Source organism: Sesamum indicum, linkage group LG10 (assembly GCF_026168435.1).
Source record: "Sesamum indicum cultivar Baizhima isolate 11 linkage group LG10, ASM2616843v1, whole genome shotgun sequence".
NCBI classification, from domain to species: Eukaryota; Viridiplantae; Streptophyta; class Magnoliopsida; order Lamiales; family Pedaliaceae; genus Sesamum; species Sesamum indicum.
In genome coordinates, this window is record NC_142666.1 from 18874715 (window position 1) to 18892937 (window position 18223).

An 18223-nucleotide genomic window follows, 5' to 3' on the forward strand; every position below is an offset into this window, starting at 1 on the left:
CTGAAATGAATCAGATCGGAAAAAGTTCTCTGGATAAGAACTAATAAAGCCAACTACATCTAAAATGGGGTTTAAATTTGCACATAGCAACGTACGGGGTGGAAATATAATTGCCATGTTCTCCAATTGATCCGTTTTCTCTCAGGATTTTCACTTGATTTATAGTAGATATAAGCCCCTTACTGTGTCGTATATACTTACAAGCTTTGAATGAATAATGTTCGTCGAATTTTAATTTTTCAACTAAATTTCCAAATTTTGTAGCTAGGTTTTCTCTCTTAGCATACAGAAAATGAAAGCACTGGATGATACATCACGGATCACAGTGAAACCAAGAATTTAAGGTAAAATCAGTAAAATTCCTTACAATATTTAATAAAGTGTTTAACACGAAAAATTCAAAAATCTTTTGCCAGATTTTCTTATTATTAGCAGGTTAAAGTATATATTCTTGGTTTGCTAGAGAGAACTGCATTATCTCCAAAAATGATAAGCTCTTTCTTGTAATAATAATGACAAGCATGGTGAAAACATATACTATAATTCCTTAATATTCTCTACATTATGAATAATTAATAAGAGTAATTAGTTCTTGAACTGAACAGTATGAATTATTAATTAATACAATTATATCCGTGCACCGCAATGATTACTGATATGTAGCTAGTGCATTCACATACTTCCCTTACAGCTAAAATTCATTCAGAAATCTTTGACATTTTGGAGAAGAGTACAAAGAGCTTAGATTTCAAAGAAAGGGATATCTCAGTGAAGCAAGATTTTCTTGCCCTTTTCCCCCTGTAATAAGATGGCAAGTTTTCATCAGAGCCCACAAACATGCAAAAGATTGTGCTCTATTTAGCTGAGATTTAGTGAATGACTGGTGGCCAATGGGATGATTCCTTCCCTATTCTATTTCTAGTTCCACTTTTTTATTGGTTACACTGCCGAAATTGCAGACATTTCCCACAGTTCTCACACACTGAATGCACACACACTCGAGCTATACATATATATACACTAATCTTTATATATATATGTATATAATGATTCCATCCCAGCATTAGGGCTAGAAGAAGTTGGCTAGTGGTAGCATGCAAAAGGTTACTATTTCTGTATATGACAAAAAGAAGCAAATATAAAGGCATAATTATAACTTTGCTCAAAGGTTTTATTTGCTAAAGGGATGATGATGATATGCTTTGCTTTGCTCCCCTTCTAATTAGCAGATACTGAAAAAGTCTTGGCTTTGGCTTTTGCTCTTTGGTTGCTGTCTTTTCTGCACAGCACTTAAGTTTCATAGCATATTACATAATCCCATCAGTCTTTTTCTCTCATCCCTGTCAAGATTGAACGGAAGAGGTTAAGGAAACAGTAAACTACATTGGAACTATCAAAGGTTTGTCATTTATATGTGTGTAATAATTTGTTTGAGAAGTGGCAGAAGAATCATCCACTAAGAGAAGTTGTTTCTCCATTCACGTTTTAGTTTGTGATTGGTGGGGATCACAAGCTCTGGATGCAGATCAATCCATGCTTTTTTATATCTTAGGGTAAATACACTTTGACCCCATCAATTGTGGGATATACGATAAACAGCCCATGAACTCGTCAATATGTTAACTTCAGGTCCCTATAATTAACTTTCCAGTGGGTAATCTATCTAATATTGATGAAAAGACGAGGTCTACAAAGGGCTGGGCTGGCCTAAAACCGGCACGAACTAATCCAAAAAGCGTGTATAGAATGGTTTAATATTGTTCATGATCAGTTCTAAATTTTTCTATGGGCCTTCCAATTGATATTTTTTTTAATCTCAGAATTTGCCCGATTGAGGCCCATCTCATGCTCAGACCTCACCTAGTTGAGGTCTCCCCCCCCTCTCTTTTTTTTTTTAAATTTACGAAATTGAAGTATTTAGTTGAACAATTACTTAAATTTATAATTATTTTATAAAATAGATAAATAATAAATTAAATCAAAATAAAGTTAAAAACAAAAAAAAATTATAACTAGAAAAAAATAGTTAAATCTTAAATAATAATTTGACTAAAAATTTTACAATGATCAATTTAGATAATTACAAGTGCAAAAAGATACTTAAAATAAATTTTGAAAAAACTACGAAAAAATTATTAACGGATTACTGTACTAAAACTCTAGACTAAAAAAATAAAGATAAAATTTTAGAGTTTTAAAAGTTTATCAAACCTATTATAGTCAAATCATATAAAAGTTACATGTTATTCATTATTAACAAAAAAAAATATAGCTTAGTTGGGCTGACCCAATAGCCCGAAAATAGGCTCGGTCCAGAATTAGACAATCTTGGGACGCTGGACTGCATTGGACCAAAGTATTGATATTTAAAGCTGGCTCAAGATCAACTTAGGACTAACTCAATTACAATTGAGCCAATTCGATCCTGAGTTGCTGACATACTGTGCATCTTGAACACTAAGGAATTTATTTCGATCTTTCAACCGCTTTGTGGTGAAAATTACCCCTATTAGAACATTATTTGGAATATATATATTCTCATGAAGTATAGCCATCAGTTGGTCGAAGCACACAACTTGGCAACGTCTCCCAATTTTTCAAGAAGACAAGATCCAAAAATTGAAGGCATCAAGAAATAAACTATTTCAAGTTTGATATAGGTAATAAGCCCAACAACCATTGTCGACGTTATTGGGCTTAAAGCCCTAAACAAGTGAAGTTCTAGTAATCTTGTGATTGGGCTATTGGGATTTCCATTTCTACTCAAGGGAAGAGTTTGAAACTAGAAATTTAATTTGGCCTGATCAATGCGAACAAAATTTGCTTTGCTGTAATTCACTGCATCATCAGTTACATAATACCATATTTCCTCATGATGAAATGACAGAAACATCTATGTAAAAGATACTCAACGTACAATTTCATGCATACATGTGCCTCATGACAATCTTTCTTACAAGAGAAAAAGAAACATGAAGAGAATTCTGGTTCTTTTATATTAAAATTTCAACCAAAATTATCACTTGGATGAGTTTATTATTTGATATTCGGTTTTCTGAGCAGAACCGACACCGCATAGATTTCGGCCATGTAAGAATTTGTTTATACCGACATTGTGATCTAAGAATCATAGACGCATGTATTATACAAATTGATGAGTTAACTGGATACTAACGGATTAAAGCTAACCTGAGAGGATTCTACTACTCCAGAGCTGCAAGGTGAGATTTTCCACTTCCACTTCCAAATCATACCTCCTCTGCCTTTCAGTCCTCAGCTCTTCTATGAGCTCATCAATCTGCAGCCGCAGCTCTTCTTCGCTGATCGCCATTGCATTTTCGTTTTCCGTGGTAAATGCCGTCGATTCACTCAGAAGTGACTCTTTCAGATCCAAAATCAGTTTCATAGCCCCCAAACTCGCCATAAGCACTATCATACGCTGGGCCTGCGTTGAAGTACTTGTTTCAGGTCTATCTGAGTCCACGACGGCATCATCATTCAGATGTAAGACCGGGACAATAGCGTCATCATCAGATGTAACACATTCCTTTTCTTGGAAAACAGGGTCTAATTCATAGGTATCCCCATTGAGACTCCACCCTGTAATCCTTCTCTGATTCACATTCTGGTACAATGTCGGATCAGCAGCTATCACTCCGTAAAATCTTAACTAACCAGAATCTTGACCAGAACCTTTCTTCAAAACTCTGTAATCCCTGCAACACATTCTTGACTGGAAGATCAGGGCTCTCACAGTTCTTGAAAAAGGGATGATTAAACAACTACTCGGGAGTTGGCCTCTTGGAGGGATCTTTATCAAGGCACAAACCAACCATCTTTTTAAAAGACTTGGAAAACTGATAAACCTTGCTAAGTCTCTTGATCAAGGGTTTTGGTTTGGGAAGATCAACGGCTGGAGGCCTCGCATGCGCTAATTCCAATGCAGTAACCCCAAATGACCAGATATCAGCCATCAAGCTATTCCCCCTTTATGAGTTTATCACTTTAGGCGCCATCCAGTACGGTATCCCAACAACAGGTCCACATGAAACACACGACAAATCAGGCTCATACGATGATGCCGAAAATCCCAAATCCCCCAACCTAACCATGCCATCCGAGTCTATAAAGATATTACCAGCCTTGATATCTCCATGAGAATTCCCTTCACCGTGAAGATACGACAAAGCAATGAGTACTCCTCTGAGGATAGTGGCAATGCTCGATTCTGGTAGGCTTCCAGGGAATGCAGAAGCAAACATGGACTGTATTGAACTGCTGGACATGAAGGGCATCACCACCCAAAGACGGCCTTGCACGGTGAAGCAGTAGTGGGGCTTCAGGATAATAGGCTAGCTGAGAAGCTTGATCTTGGCTTCGTTCCGAACATGATCAAAATCTCCACTCAACTTCTCAAGATTAATGATTTTGATCGCCACCAGGCAAGAGATAGGAACGCAGATTGCTTTGTACACAATGACACTGGATCCTCCGCCAATTTGATAAAGAATTTGGTAGTAGCTTTGCTTGAGAGGGAAGTGACCACTAGCGATGCTGCTAGCCTGTATAGGATTATCATCTTGTATCTCTGATTGATCCATGAGGGATTCACTGACTTTCTTGATAAGGGTTTATAGTTCTTGATAAGAAGAATGACGGAGAAAAATGGGATTTCTGAGTGCAGTTGTGAAGAATCAGTTAGAGAGAAAAGGCGGCGGGTATATAAAAACAGTTGAAGGGAAATTTCTCTAGCGGTTATAATATGCAACGGTAATTCAACTTCTTTCTTCAGTTTCCCGCTCCTAATAGTCGAAATTAAGTTTTTGAAAAAGTAATCCAGCTCAAGATTATTTTAGGCTCAAGCTTATTTTGAAAAAAGGTTGAGCTTGTTAATTTAGCTGAATCTCAAGCCCAAAATCATACATCACATCTATTGCACAATTCTTATAAGGTGGATAACGTACAAGTGTTTGTCCTTTTAAATACTACATAATTCAGAGGGCAAAATCATGTTTTGGTACCGTTAAAAAAAGTCAATTTTGTTTTTGGTACCACAAATTTTATAAATTGGGATTTTGGTACCATTAAACCAAAAAATAAGCATTTTTGGTACCAACTTAACGGCAGAGCCCATGTGGGCCTTAATGGCCATCAACTCCATAATTTTGGCGGGAAAAGTCACGTGAATCTGAGAAAAAGGAGGAAAAATTGGTATTCCAACATTTCATAGTGTTTTGGTACCATTAAACTTAAAAGTAAGCATTTTTTGTCCCATAAAGTCATGTGAGGCACAAAATAAGTAATACAACACATTTCAAAATAAAAGATAAAATGCATAAACATTAAGCAAAATATATTGGTTATGAGCTAATTGAAACCTGATTTGACAAAACTTTGATAAAACCCACTTGACAAAATATATGCATTGCAATGCATAGTTTTTTGCTAATTGAAACTTGCCAAAAAACTTCAATCTATACAAGTATTTAACCTATTTCTAGATATTTTTTCGTTATGAAACTTTTTATAAAGTTTTATTATATGATATATATAATACTTATTAATTTTCAGAATTTTGGAAATTTAAGTAAATTTATAAAGTTCCTTGAATTATGCTATACGGTAGTGCCCTTCCCTGCAGAACCGTACTCTTTTTGAAATTTTATATAATAATTGTAAATAGTTCTATAACGATTTATTATTTTCTGTATTAACTAATGAGTCTTGAGTAACATATAAAATTTATAAGATTTTTGTATGGATGACCGAATTTTAAAAATCCATCCAAGTAAACTATGAGTCTGTATTGTAGTTATTTTTCATCTCGATTTTGCGAACTTTTACACCTATTTGTTCAACTAAATTTTATCTGATACATATTTATATATGTTAATCAATACCTTTATCACTTTATTTAAAATTTTCAAAGCCATATACTAAATAGGGCAAAAGACAATTTTCGTCCCACAACTATAGGCAATTTTCGTTTTAGTCCCGTAAGTATCTAGGGTTTCAATTTGATCCCGTAAAACTGAAAAATTCGCAATTTCAGTCCAAATTTCACCGGAAAATTTTGTGGGTCGCCGGAAAAAGTCACATGCGATGCATGTGACTTTTAAAATTGGGGGCTCGATCCTGATTGGCTAGAGAAGCTGATGTGGCGCACATGTGGAAATTAAAAAAAAAAAAAAACGACTAACGTGGATTAAAAATCGCCCGCCAGTCGCCGCCACCTTCTCTCTTCAATTCCGCCGTCGTTACTTGGAATTTCTGGCCACCACATATAGCATTCGATTCCCCATATCAAGGAGAACAAAACCCCTCAACCAATTTTGAGATCCCACCACGACAGCGACTGGGCTTTGAAATTGACCGCCGCGGACAATTTCTGTCAATTCGCCGGCGACAGAACGACCCACGATCGCGGATTGGTACCATTGGATTCGTCTCCTCACTGCGGTTTTAATGGGACTAGTCTCATCCATTTTCATCAACTAGGTGCAAAGATCCATCGTTTTGAAGATCTCGGTCGTCGTCCGCCGCGACTGCACCTTCCGCCAGCGTATTCTCCTTCGTTTGAACGAACCACCTGCTCGAAATACCATCGTTGAACGCCTCTCGTTCTGGCGAATCTTTTGAGACCAGTCCCATCGATTTTGGTCACCTCTGTGCAAAGATTCCACGTATGCGCCACATCAGCTTCTCCAGCCAATCAAGATCGAGCCCCCAATTTTAAAAGTCACATGCATCGCATGTGACTTTTTCCGGCGACCCACAAAATTTTCCGGCGAAATTTGGACTGAAATTGCGAATTTTTCAGTTTTACGGGACCAAATTGAAACCCTAAATACTTACGGGACTAAAACGAAAATGGCCTATAGCTGTGGGATGAAAATTGTCTTTTGCCCTACTAAATATATAGGTTCAAGTCTTTTGGTAGGTTTCAATTAGCGAAAATTGTGCATTACAATGCATATATTTTGTCAAGTGAGTTTTCTCAAATTTTATCGAACCAGGTTTCAATTAGCTCAAATTGTGTATTTATAACCAAAATATATGAGTTCAAAAATAATGGGATCAAAAACAAAACTGACCTTTTATTTTGTCAAGTGAGTTTTCTCAAATTTTATCGAACCAGGTTTCAATTCAGATCTATATGTCTTGAGCACGTGCTTTTATTAACTTGGGATTTTGTTTTTCATTGGTCAATTTTATGGTGAAAAATTAAAAGTTACTAGATCTAATTTGCTACACTAGAAAGACAAAGATATAAAACATCAAAATGCAAGAATACAAAAGATGCAGGATGGGAATTGCATTTAATCCGTATACTATATATATTAAAATGTGAATCTCATTAGTACTCCTTGGTCCTATTGTCAAAAGACATTAATTTGTACCCTTAAAAAGTTCTATTTCAACGGCGTTTGAACCGCATTTGGGAACGGTACCTATTTATCATTGGCGGGCCGTTCCAATGGTTATAAAAACTTTCAAATTGTGTTACAATATTTTATCATTCTGCTTTTGGCATGTAATAGGAACACAACCTGTAACACACCATTCCAAAAATAAAGAAAGGAATATAAGATGATTTTGACGTCAACAACTTGATTTCGTTAGTCAAAAGTTCCAATAACTGTTCCAATTTATCCACTCCAAATTCCACTTATTTTGTAGTGCAAAACATAAGGGAGAAGTATTTCATTTTATGTATTGCAAAATAGTCATTAATTTGCGACATATATTTTGATCCCATTATTTTTGAACTCACAATATTACATCGTATGAAGCAAAGCAATTTGCAATTTTAGTCCAAAGACTCCATTAAATGTTTTAAGGAAACGACATGCGCACAACTTCTTTAAATCTTGAGGGAAATTAAGATTTGAAACTTCAATTATAAATTTTTGGAGTTATAGAATGCAATGTGATGAGTTTAAAAATAACTGGATCAAAATGATAAATTAGAGGCTAATTAATTTATAGGACGTAAAATGCAATTAAATTTCCCCATAACAAAATTCTCTTTAAAAGTAAACTAAATAACTTTCTTCATATAAGCTGCTACAATATTAAAATATGGGAAATTTTCTTTTTCATCTTCTAACTTTGGTCTGAATTTGTTTTGATTTTTATCTTTAACAATATTAGATTTAGTTCTTTATTCATCAATTTTGTGTAGATTTAATACTTTAGCCTAATTTATGACTCTTTTAACCTTTTGATAATAAAGACTAATGGGCTATCCTAAAGTTTTAAATGTAATATAAACAAATATTTTTTTAATAAACCTAGACTCTTATACCATTCTAGGTGAGTATTAGCTAGTTGAGGATCGTGGTGGGCATTCAAATCAGATAGCTCGGATTCCAATTTGATCCAATCGGTTTCAAGTAATTTTCTTTGATTTTTTTTTTTAAAATCGAGTCGGATTTTAGGTAGGGAAGTACTCCTATCCAAATTACTCGATCGGTTACCCAATATTTAAAAAAAATAATTTTTTTTTCTCCTCCCTTCAAATCTTTCTTCTTTAACAAATTATCCTTTTCAAATATTATTTTATTTTTCTCTTGTTTCTATAATTTATACTTTTACAAATTCTAAAATGTTACAAAAAGAAAGTGAAAGAAATTAAATAAACCCAAATATTAGTGTTCAATTATCTTATAAGAAAATTTTTATTTTTTACTTCTTTTTAATATACTAAATGATTAAGAAAATATGTTAAAGCATATTAAATTAAAATTTAATAAATAATAAAGAATGATGAACTGAAGAGAGGCTTTGAACAGCCTCTGAATGAAATGAAGTTCGTTGCATTGAGAGGCTTCGAACAACCTCTATATTGAGGCATGTCTCCAAATGAAATGAACATAGTAACACAATTTTTGTGTTTTTAATTAATTAATTTTTAAAAGTTTTGATTTTATAAAATAAAAAAAATAAAATTGAGTATCCAATGTACTCAACTGTCGGTCGAGTACCCACAAATTTGGAGTCGAGATCAGGTAGCTATTTTAGCTACTCAAAATTTTGGATACCCGACCCGAACTCGAATTACCTGACTCCGCGCTCACCCCTAGTTGAGGAGATTTGGTTGCAGCGATTCTGGGCCTCCCCTGACTTCAAGGAGTCCGTGAAAAAAAAGAAAAGGTTAATTCAATGACTAACGCAGCAGTGGTGGCGACTGTGTACTGCTGGAGGTCATCTTTCACTTGGATGCACAAAAAAAAATTGTAAGTCAAATTTTAATTATGATAAAATAAATAATGTATAATTATTTTCGAGTTTAACAAATTTTTATTTTTCACAGGTGTCCCAACTCAGTAGGCCGCTCAAGTAGATGAAAGTCTTCTCCAACTGCTAAAAGAAAAGGTGGATGGTAGCTGCAGGGCAAGAGGGTGGAACCAGTAGTGGTAAATACTCCTTCAATTTATTTATTTTTATCAATTGTTTGTTGTTTATTTATTTATTTTTAATATTCTCAGTGAAGGTTATAAAATTTACAGTGACATAGATAGATAGGCGTATTAAGTTGGGTTGGAGCAGCACCCGTTTCGAGTGCATTCCATGGAATCAACAATGCAGTATAGTGGATGTCTGGAATCTTCCCTGGCACTTGATTAATACTTGTGAGGATTGGATGAGAGGAGCTGGGAACAAATTAGAAAAGGACCAAGTTCCATGGTGTTTTTGTGGTTGTGTGGATGCTCTGGACGAGTAGGAATAAGGCTCCCTTGTGGTAATTTTATCACAATCAATGGCCTCCAAATTTTCCTAATTTTCAAAACCCAACTGCATAAAGTACAGTTGACTGTCTGAAAACGTGTGTATTAGAATCACTTCACTTCAAATAATTAATTACAAGAATATTTTTTGTAATTTGATAAGGTTTTGGTCTTCGATCTTTCAAAAATGCTATTCCATGCATGCAATCACGTTTGGTAAAACTTGCAGCATATATATATAATATGTGTTGGGTACTAAGAATTGCTTCCAGTATCAAAACCCATGGAATATTTAATTGAAGAAAGAAACGTGTCTATAATCAAATTTTAAATACGCAATTGGGTATCTCTTTACTTTAAATTATAATGACAATAATAATATTTTATGTGGTGATTAAGTAAGGAATAAGATTATCAGGATGGGATCCAAAACCCATGGATCAATTAATATTGAAGTTATAGCTATAAATTAGGGAGACTTGGGGGAGTGAGGTGCAACATTAAGGGAAAAGAAGCAGGCAATGGAGAGTAGTGCTACACTTCCACTCCACGTTTGCCATGTCAAGAAAACGGAGCTAGTAATAAACAGGCTCCACGCTTTCCTCCATGGAATTGCTTTACTGTCATTGTTTTACTACAGAATCACTTCACTCGCCGATATTATCAGAAATAGGGATAACACTCTCCTTCTACCCCATGTTCTAATCCTCATTTCTGAGCTCATACTCTCTTTCATTTGGCTTCTTAGTCAGGCCGCAAAGTGGAAGCCTGTTGCTCGAAAAACATACCCTGAAAGATTGCCAGGAGATGAAAAGCTTCCTTCCATTGATGTGTTCATATGCACCGCTGATCCCAACAAAGAGCCCTGTGTGAAAGTGATGAATACTGTCATATCGGCTTTGGCACTTGATTATCCTCCTCATAAGCTTCATGTTTATCTTTCAGACGATGGGGGTTCTGTTGCAACTTTCCGGGCCATTAAACAGGCTTGGAAATTCTCCAAGTTATGGGTTCCATTCTGCAAAAAATATAAGGTGAAGATTGCATGCCCGGAGGCCTATTTTTTGACAGATGATGAAAGTGGTCCTGATGGCAAGTTCCAAAGCAATGAGTTCATAGTTGAGAAGAAGGAAATTGAGGTTTGAAATTTCTATTTAACATGCATCAACAATAATTCTAGAATCCATATATTTTGTCTCTCTCACACCACAAAGTGCATGTATAAAAGTCGCGCTCTTTGGTTGAACTTATATAAAGTATCTTACTTATAAGTTCATATTTATAAGACACTAGATCTTATAAGACCAAAAGTGAGAATTATGTAATTAATGAAATTAAAAGTAAAAAGACCGTAAGTTATCGAACGAAAAGTGTCATTTCCCCATGATCGTAAGTAATTAATGGTTGCATTCACATATATGCAGACAAGGTATGCAGAATTCAAGGAAATTGTGGCGAAGATCATTGCGGATACAAGTATTTCTGTGAGCAAAGATCATCCGCCCATGATTGAGGTATTGAAAATAATGTGTACAAAAAGGAGTTTGGCAGCATGCTATAGTTAAACACGAAACAATGTTTTTATTGAGGTATGACGACGCTGGAATCATTGATTATGGACAAAAAGAAGGTTGTGGTATGAAAGGAGCTACATATATACTTCTTTTTATCTATTTGCGTAGATTGTTTCTCAAAACCTTCATCTATGAATGCATTGAAGTTCTAGAAATTCAATTTCGAGGACCAAAGTCTCTATATATTTAGGTTAATAGGCTATGGGATTTTTAAAAAATATAACTTTATGTTATAGACGTCTCATAAATAATACAATTAAAAGTGTTGGTGTTTCTTCTAACATATTTTACGAATGATATTGATTTACAGGTGATTGATGATGCAAATGACGATGGAATCGATTCAAACCAAAGAGAGATACCTCTACTTGTTTATGTTGCTAGAGAGAAAAGGCCTTCTCATCCACACCATTTCAAAGCCGGAGCACTTAACGTTCTTGTAATTTTTTCCGGCCTTTGAAAGTTCACATTTAGCATATCTCCAACACTTTGAACTTAGATTTATTGAACCACAATGTGTATTCTTTTTCACCCGACTAAAATGATTTGCAGCTCCGAGTGTCTGCCATGATAAGCAATTCACCGTACATTCTGGTCCTGGACTGTGACATGTACTGCAATGATCCATCGTCGGCACGCCAAGCAATGTGCTTTCATTTCGACCATGAATTATCCCCAAAACTTGGTTTTGTTCAGTTTCCACAGAAATTTTACAATATCAACGAGACGGACATCAATGATGGGCAACAAAGATCTGTTTGGGTAAATGTTAACAGTTGTAATTTTATTTGTCCTATTTCATCAATTAACTCTCACTCATTCGATTTTTATTCGATTAAACCTCAGTCGAAATGGGAAGGCTTAGATGGGATCATGGGACCAATCTTATCTGGAACATGCTTTTATATAAAGAGGGAAGCACTTTGTGGAACTCAGAAATTTCGAGAGGGTAATGCTGATTCTCATGTTAGCAAGCTCTGAAACCATACAACTCTTCTATATATATAAGATCACACATGAGTGTGTGCAGAGATTCATTTACCCTTTGCTTCTCCATATATACAGATGTTGATTTTATCAAGTTGAAGAAGTGTTTTGGTTCATCCAACGAGTTCATCAAATCAATAAGTATATATCATAAGCGGAATTATCAAATTGAACACAAGTTCCGTGAAAATAAAGTTGAGGAAGAGCTCCAATTGCTAGCTTCATGTAGCTACGACGATGACACAAAATGGGGGAAAGAGGCAAGTTGTATATATTTTATTATATTATGAAAGTGAAGTAGAATTAGAGGTAAAGATCTGTGATTTTTACTTGTACATTTTAATTGCAGGTGGGGTTTAGATATATCAGTGTGGTGGAAGACTACTTTACAGGCTTCAATTTACACTGCAACGACTGGATCTCTGTGTATCTTAATCCTTCCAGGCCATGTTTCTTGGGCGAAACCCCTATAAGTCTCAATGAACTTTTGGTTCAGCAAACGCGATGGAGCGTCGGCTTCTACCAAGTTGCTCTGTCGAGGTTTTCTCCCCTTATATACGGGCCGCTAAGAATGTCAATTTCTCAAAGCATGTGCTATGCAGATTTAGCATATAGCCAAATTTATTTCCTGTCCCTTTATATTTTAGCTCTCATTCCTCAACTCTGCCTAATCAGCGGCGTTCGTCTGTACCCTGAGGTAGTCACTGAAATGAATTCTTTATAACTAGTTGATTTTGAGATGGAGTTGAGTGACAGATTTGCGATTGTTGACAGGTTTCAAGTCCCTTTTTCGTTGGGTTTTCATTTGTTTTCCTCTCCGCCCAGCTCAAACACGTGCAAGAGGTCTTCTCGACTAGGCACCCAATGAGAACGTGGTCGAACGAGCAGAGAATGTGGATGATGAAGTCATTGACATCCTACTTATATGCTGCACTAGAAGCTGTAACGGAGAAACTTGGGCTGACTAAAGCTAGGTTTTTGCCAACGAATAAGGTGGTTGATGACGAACAAGAGAAGCGTTACCAAATGGGAGTGTATGATTTTCAAGCACCAGCTCTCTTCATGCTTCCGTTGTGCAGTCTTTATATATTGAATGTTGCTTCAATTATGATTGGATTTGGAAGGATTATGCAGACTCAGAAGTGGAACCAAATGCTTATACAAGCTTTTATCCCGTTATTCGCCACGGTTTTGCATTTTCCTTTACTTGAAGGAATGGTGGTGAGGAAGGATAAGGGCCGAGTTTCACCTTCTATTTCTCTTCTCTCTGCTGTAATTTCCATAATTTTCGTGTCCTTTGCATCGCTTTTCAATTACTATTAAATGGAATGATAGGTATTGGTTATGTATGTGTGAGTCGTCGGTGGCTTCTTTTATAGTTGGCTAGCAGACAATTGCTGCTGGGTCTGTATTGCGTCTTTGGTTTGTTTTAGATATTAATGATGTTTACCGCTTTTCATTAAATAAAAAGAAATGATATGTGTTGTCACCATTTGGTGTTTCAATTAAAGCTTCTCAAACTTTTATTCTTCCTTAATCTTATTTACATCTATTTTCTATGACGCAATATATATATCTATATATTCTTTTTATCGTATGAGAAGATAAAAAAATGTTCTTTCTGCTTTTTTGGACGACTGTTATAGCAACTTTGGAATGGAAAATAATTGCTGACGCCACGTTTTTGCCGAAAAAATTTTGTATGTTTGAAACAGTAAAATAGTTACAAAGTACATTTCTAATCAGTCGTTTTCGTAAAGTTGTTACAAAAATTTGACTGTTGCAATTTGAAACGACTTTTGAAATTGTTATTAAAATTTGGAACGATTTCTCTTTTTGTGAAAGCTCACTGTTCCAAAAATCTGGTCCAACGGCCGTTCCGAATATTTAATTCACAATAGCCATTACAAACACCATTACAAAATTTTTATAGTTACAAATTTTCTATGATTTTTGAAATGGCCATGTTGGCGCTGTAATGGCCATTGAAAAAAAGAAGAATTTTTATTTCAGAAATTGAATATAAAGCCGGTGCACAATGTACTACATTTGAACGATCCACAAGACATTCCAATTGTCTAAAAAAATAATTAATATTTGGAACAGGCAAAAATTTTAAAATTATGTTAAAATGACGGTTCCAAAATTTACTATATTTGGCAGATCTATTTTGATGCTGGCTCAAAATGTGGAGGGAAATTGAAATGTTGGAACGATCTTATATAAAGCCGTTCCAGAAACCGTTCCAATATATTTATTTGACGGAAATTAAAAAAAAATTGGGGGAAATCAAATTTTCAATTGGCCATTCCAAGGTTAGCACCAAAAGCCGTCGTTCCAATTTGTTAAGATCAAAAGCCGTGAAAAAAGTCGTTACAATATGTGTTTAAATTTCAAAACTTATATTTTCAAGTACGATATCTTAAAATTCACGCACCGGATACATGTCAAACTTAAATACATATAAGACTGTGTATATTTGATCACATCTGTCGATATGATTGAAAATCACATGGGTTGACTCAATGGTGCACTGGAATGAAAGACTACTCTTATGTTCCGGATATAATCTCGGCATCCGTATACCCAATTAGTCCAAAACTTAATCACATGTATTCTTTTGTCGGTTTGATCATATCTAACGGTTTGATCTAAATTTTGACAGTCCGATTAATTAAGCCATGTGCAGTACAACAATGTAAGATAATAGTTACATCATTGTAATACTAACAATTATGAATATACAAATTTATTTCATATTGTGAACATATATCAATTTCAGTTTCAAATATTTTATATACTTTAATTGTATTATTGCATACAATGGATATTTTTCTTCAACATTAAATTGTACATTACGATTTTTATTAATTTTTATATATTTTTTTAAAAACTAATTTTTTATTTGGAATTTCTTTTGAAACGGCCAACATTAATGTAAGATGTCGTTTTGATTTATAAAAAGTAATATATATAAATGTTGGAACTCCTAATATATATTGAGGCATGTCTCCGAATGAACTGAACATAGTAACACACTTTTTGTGTTTTTAATAATAATTTTTTAAAAGTTTTGATTTCAAAAAATAAAAATAAAATAAAATTAGGTATCCAATGTATACAACTATCAGGTACCCACAAACTTCAATTCGAGATCAAGTAGCTATTTTAGCTATCCGAAATTTTGGATAACCAACCCGAGCCCGAAATACCTGACTCGACGTCCACCCCTAGTTGAGGTAATCTAGTTGTAGCTATTTGAGTACTGGGCCTCCCCTGACTTCAAGGAGTCCGTGAAAAAAAAAAAAAAAAAAGAGAGATTAATCAGGTGACCCGACGCAGCAGTTGTGGTGACTGTGTACCGTTGGAGGTCATATTTCACTTAGATGCACAAAAAAAAGCTAGAAGCCAAATTTTAATTATGTTCAAATAAATAATGTATAATTATTTTTTAGATTAACGAATTTTAATTTTTCCACGGGTGTCCCAAGTCCCAACGTAGCAGGCCGCTCATGTAGATAAAAGTCTTCTCCAACTGCTACAAAGAGAGGTCGATAGTAGCTGGAGGGCCAGAGGGCGGAAATAGTAGTGGTAAATACTCCTTCAATTTATTTTTTAATTAAAAATTTATTTATTAGTTTTTTGCTATTTTTTGTTTCATATTCTCAATGAAGATTATAAAATTTACAGTGACGTAAATAGATAGATGTATTAAGTTGGGCTGGAGCAGCACCCGTTTCGAGTGCATTCCATGGAATCAACAGTTCAGTATAGTGGATGTCTGAAATCTTCCCTGGCACTTGATTAGTACATGGCCCAGTACTTGTGAGGATTGGATGAGAGGAGTTGGGAGCAAACTAGAAAAGACCAAGTTCCATGGTTTTTTATGGTGGTGTGGACGCTCTGGATGAGTAGGAATAAGGGTCTTATGGAGGATGAAAAGGATGATCCATACCTAGTGATCCAGAAAGCTCAAAGCTTCTTACAGACTTATCAATCAGCTTATTGGAGACCTCAGATACCACAACCAAAGTCTGAGGTCACGAGATGCAGTGATCTCCCTCCATCGAATTTTATCAAGATAAATTTTGACGGGGCTTTATTGAAAAACCCACGAGGAGCTGGAGCAGGCTTGCTGGTGCGAGATAAAGAAGGAAGATTAGTTTAGTGGAAAGTGGTTTTCTTCCCAGGAGTAACAACAATAGATCACGCAGAGGCACTTGCTGCTCGAACAACCATGGAACTGGCAGTCTTTAAAGGATGGAGGAAATTCATCATAGAAGAGGATTGCTTTACTTTAGTCCAGAAATTAGATTCCTCATCAGAAGATAACTCAGTTCTTGGACATTGGGAGTTAATCGCACCAGCAATGAGCCCGAATTTCAAAAGCCCTAACCAAACTATTATAAAATAATGGTGGCTACAAAACCCTTAAATTACAAATCGAATATACAAAAGAATAAATCAATGACACATATTTCAAAATAGATTTTACAGATCTATAACAACAATAACAGATTGAATGATTTTGGCTCAAAGAGTCATATTCGGTGAGAAAGAAGCGCCACAACTACAAAAGACCGACAACCCTCTCATGGTCGCTCGAAAAATAGCTAATAACCAGATACCCACGGCCACAAAGACTCACTCAAGAAACCACTAGGGTTCATCATAGATACCAGTTCACAATGAACTATTTATAATCGAAACAGAAAAAGGAGAGAAAGAGATAGACTTCAGAATCAGTTCCATGAAAACCAGAGGCCATTGGGGCTTTATAGAGATAATCTATTAAAGATGAAGAGAGAGAGAGAGAGACGAGTGAGAAGAGATTTCTAGAGCATCGGAATCAATGTGGGAGAAACGGTAGAAGGGAAAAGAATAATTAGGTTAGGTTTCAACCTTTAGGTTTAAGTAGAAGGGTTACCGGGCCGGGTAGATGGGTTAAGAAAAACGGGTGGGCTGAGCAAAACCAATGGGCCATCAAGTGGGTTGTGGCAATTTGGATCGAGCCATCCAGGTCAGAGAATGGGTTTGGGCTTGGGCCTACCGTAACAGGTCATGAGCCACAAATTCCAACATTCTCCACCTTAGATTAAGGCCCATAAGATGAAACCAGGCCCAAGACCGGATTTGGCATTTATCATTGCCATAATGCCTGGGTTTTCCTGCAAAACAAAAAGACACAAGTATATATATAGGTTATGAACAATGAATGCTTTGGGATTATCGTAAGTTCAATATTATTATGCACGTTTTGAACTTTTCTATTGGGAAACATTTAGTCCACATATCTGCAAGATTTTGCTCAAATTTAATCTTTTCAAGGTTGATGATTTCTTTTCCTACTATTTCTCTAATAAAATGATATCTAACACCAATATGTTTAGTCCTATCATGAAAAATTGGATTTTTACAAAGTTGGATAGCAGATTGAATATTATATTTGTACCCTTAATTGTAATTTTCTTAATTAATATAATTTTAACATTATAATTTTTTGAACTTTAATATATTGTTAAAAATTAATTATATATGGTTGAAGTTGTGATATTTTACAATTATACAAAAAAAATAATGTAGTATATTTGTACCCTTAATTTTAAATTTTTTAATTAATACAATTTTAATATTATAATTTTTTGGACTTTAATATATTGTAAAAAAATAATTATATATAATTAATTTATGCAAAATTTAATTAAATGAAAATTAAACAAAAAAAATGGTTGAAGTTGTGATTTTTTACAATTGTACAAAAAAGGTACTCTATTACATTTGTACCATTAATTGTACATTTTTTAATTAATACAATTTTAACATTATAATTTTTTGAACTTTCATATATTGTTAAAAATTAATTATGTATAATTAATTTATACAAAATTTAAATAAAAAAAATAAAATGGTTGAAGTTGTGATATTTTATAA

General features: G+C 34.7%; 1 protein-coding gene and 1 pseudogene across 3 annotated transcripts; one reads left to right on the forward strand and one right to left on the reverse strand.

Annotated features, from left to right (window-relative positions):
• Positions 1-3184: 3184 nt before the first annotated feature.
• LOC105180032 (serine/threonine-protein kinase BLUS1 pseudogene) lies at positions 3185-4601 on the reverse strand (annotated as a pseudogene).
• Positions 4602-9060: 4459 nt separating this feature from the next.
• LOC105155238 (quillaic acid 3-O-glycosyltransferase CSL1) lies at positions 9061-13784 on the forward strand. Of its 3 annotated transcripts, none has more exons than XM_088885686.1 (10): positions 9061-9239; positions 9317-9419; positions 10480-10870; positions 11156-11245; positions 11616-11744; positions 11858-12067; positions 12152-12254; positions 12371-12552; positions 12642-12989; positions 13067-13784. In XM_088885686.1, exons 3-10 carry the CDS (start codon positions 10610-10612, stop codon positions 13613-13615), a joined length of 1872 nt encoding a protein of 623 aa, XP_088741812.1. In that variant the 5' UTR covers positions 9061-9239; positions 9317-9419; positions 10480-10609; the 3' UTR covers positions 13616-13784. The 3 variants fall into 3 exon arrangements, with proteins under 3 accessions (XP_088741812.1, XP_088741813.1, XP_088741811.1); XM_088885687.1 differs by having other exon boundaries at positions 10484-10870; XM_088885685.1 differs by lacking the exons at positions 9061-9239; positions 9317-9419 and having other exon boundaries at positions 9431-10870.
• The last annotated feature ends 4439 nt before the right edge of the window (positions 13785-18223 follow it).

Bases quoted from the DNA above. Each gene is read 5' to 3' on its own strand.
- LOC105155238 (XM_088885685.1), top strand. From the start codon at position 10,253: ATGGAGAGTAGTGCTACACTTCCACTCCACGTTTGCCATGTCAAGAAA. The intron at 11,246-11,615 runs GTATTGAAAATA...ATTGATTTACAG, and splicing joins ATCATCCGCCCATGATTGAG to GTGATTGATGATGCAAATGA. The intron at 11,745-11,857 runs GTAATTTTTTCC...AATGATTTGCAG, and splicing joins CCGGAGCACTTAACGTTCTT to CTCCGAGTGTCTGCCATGAT.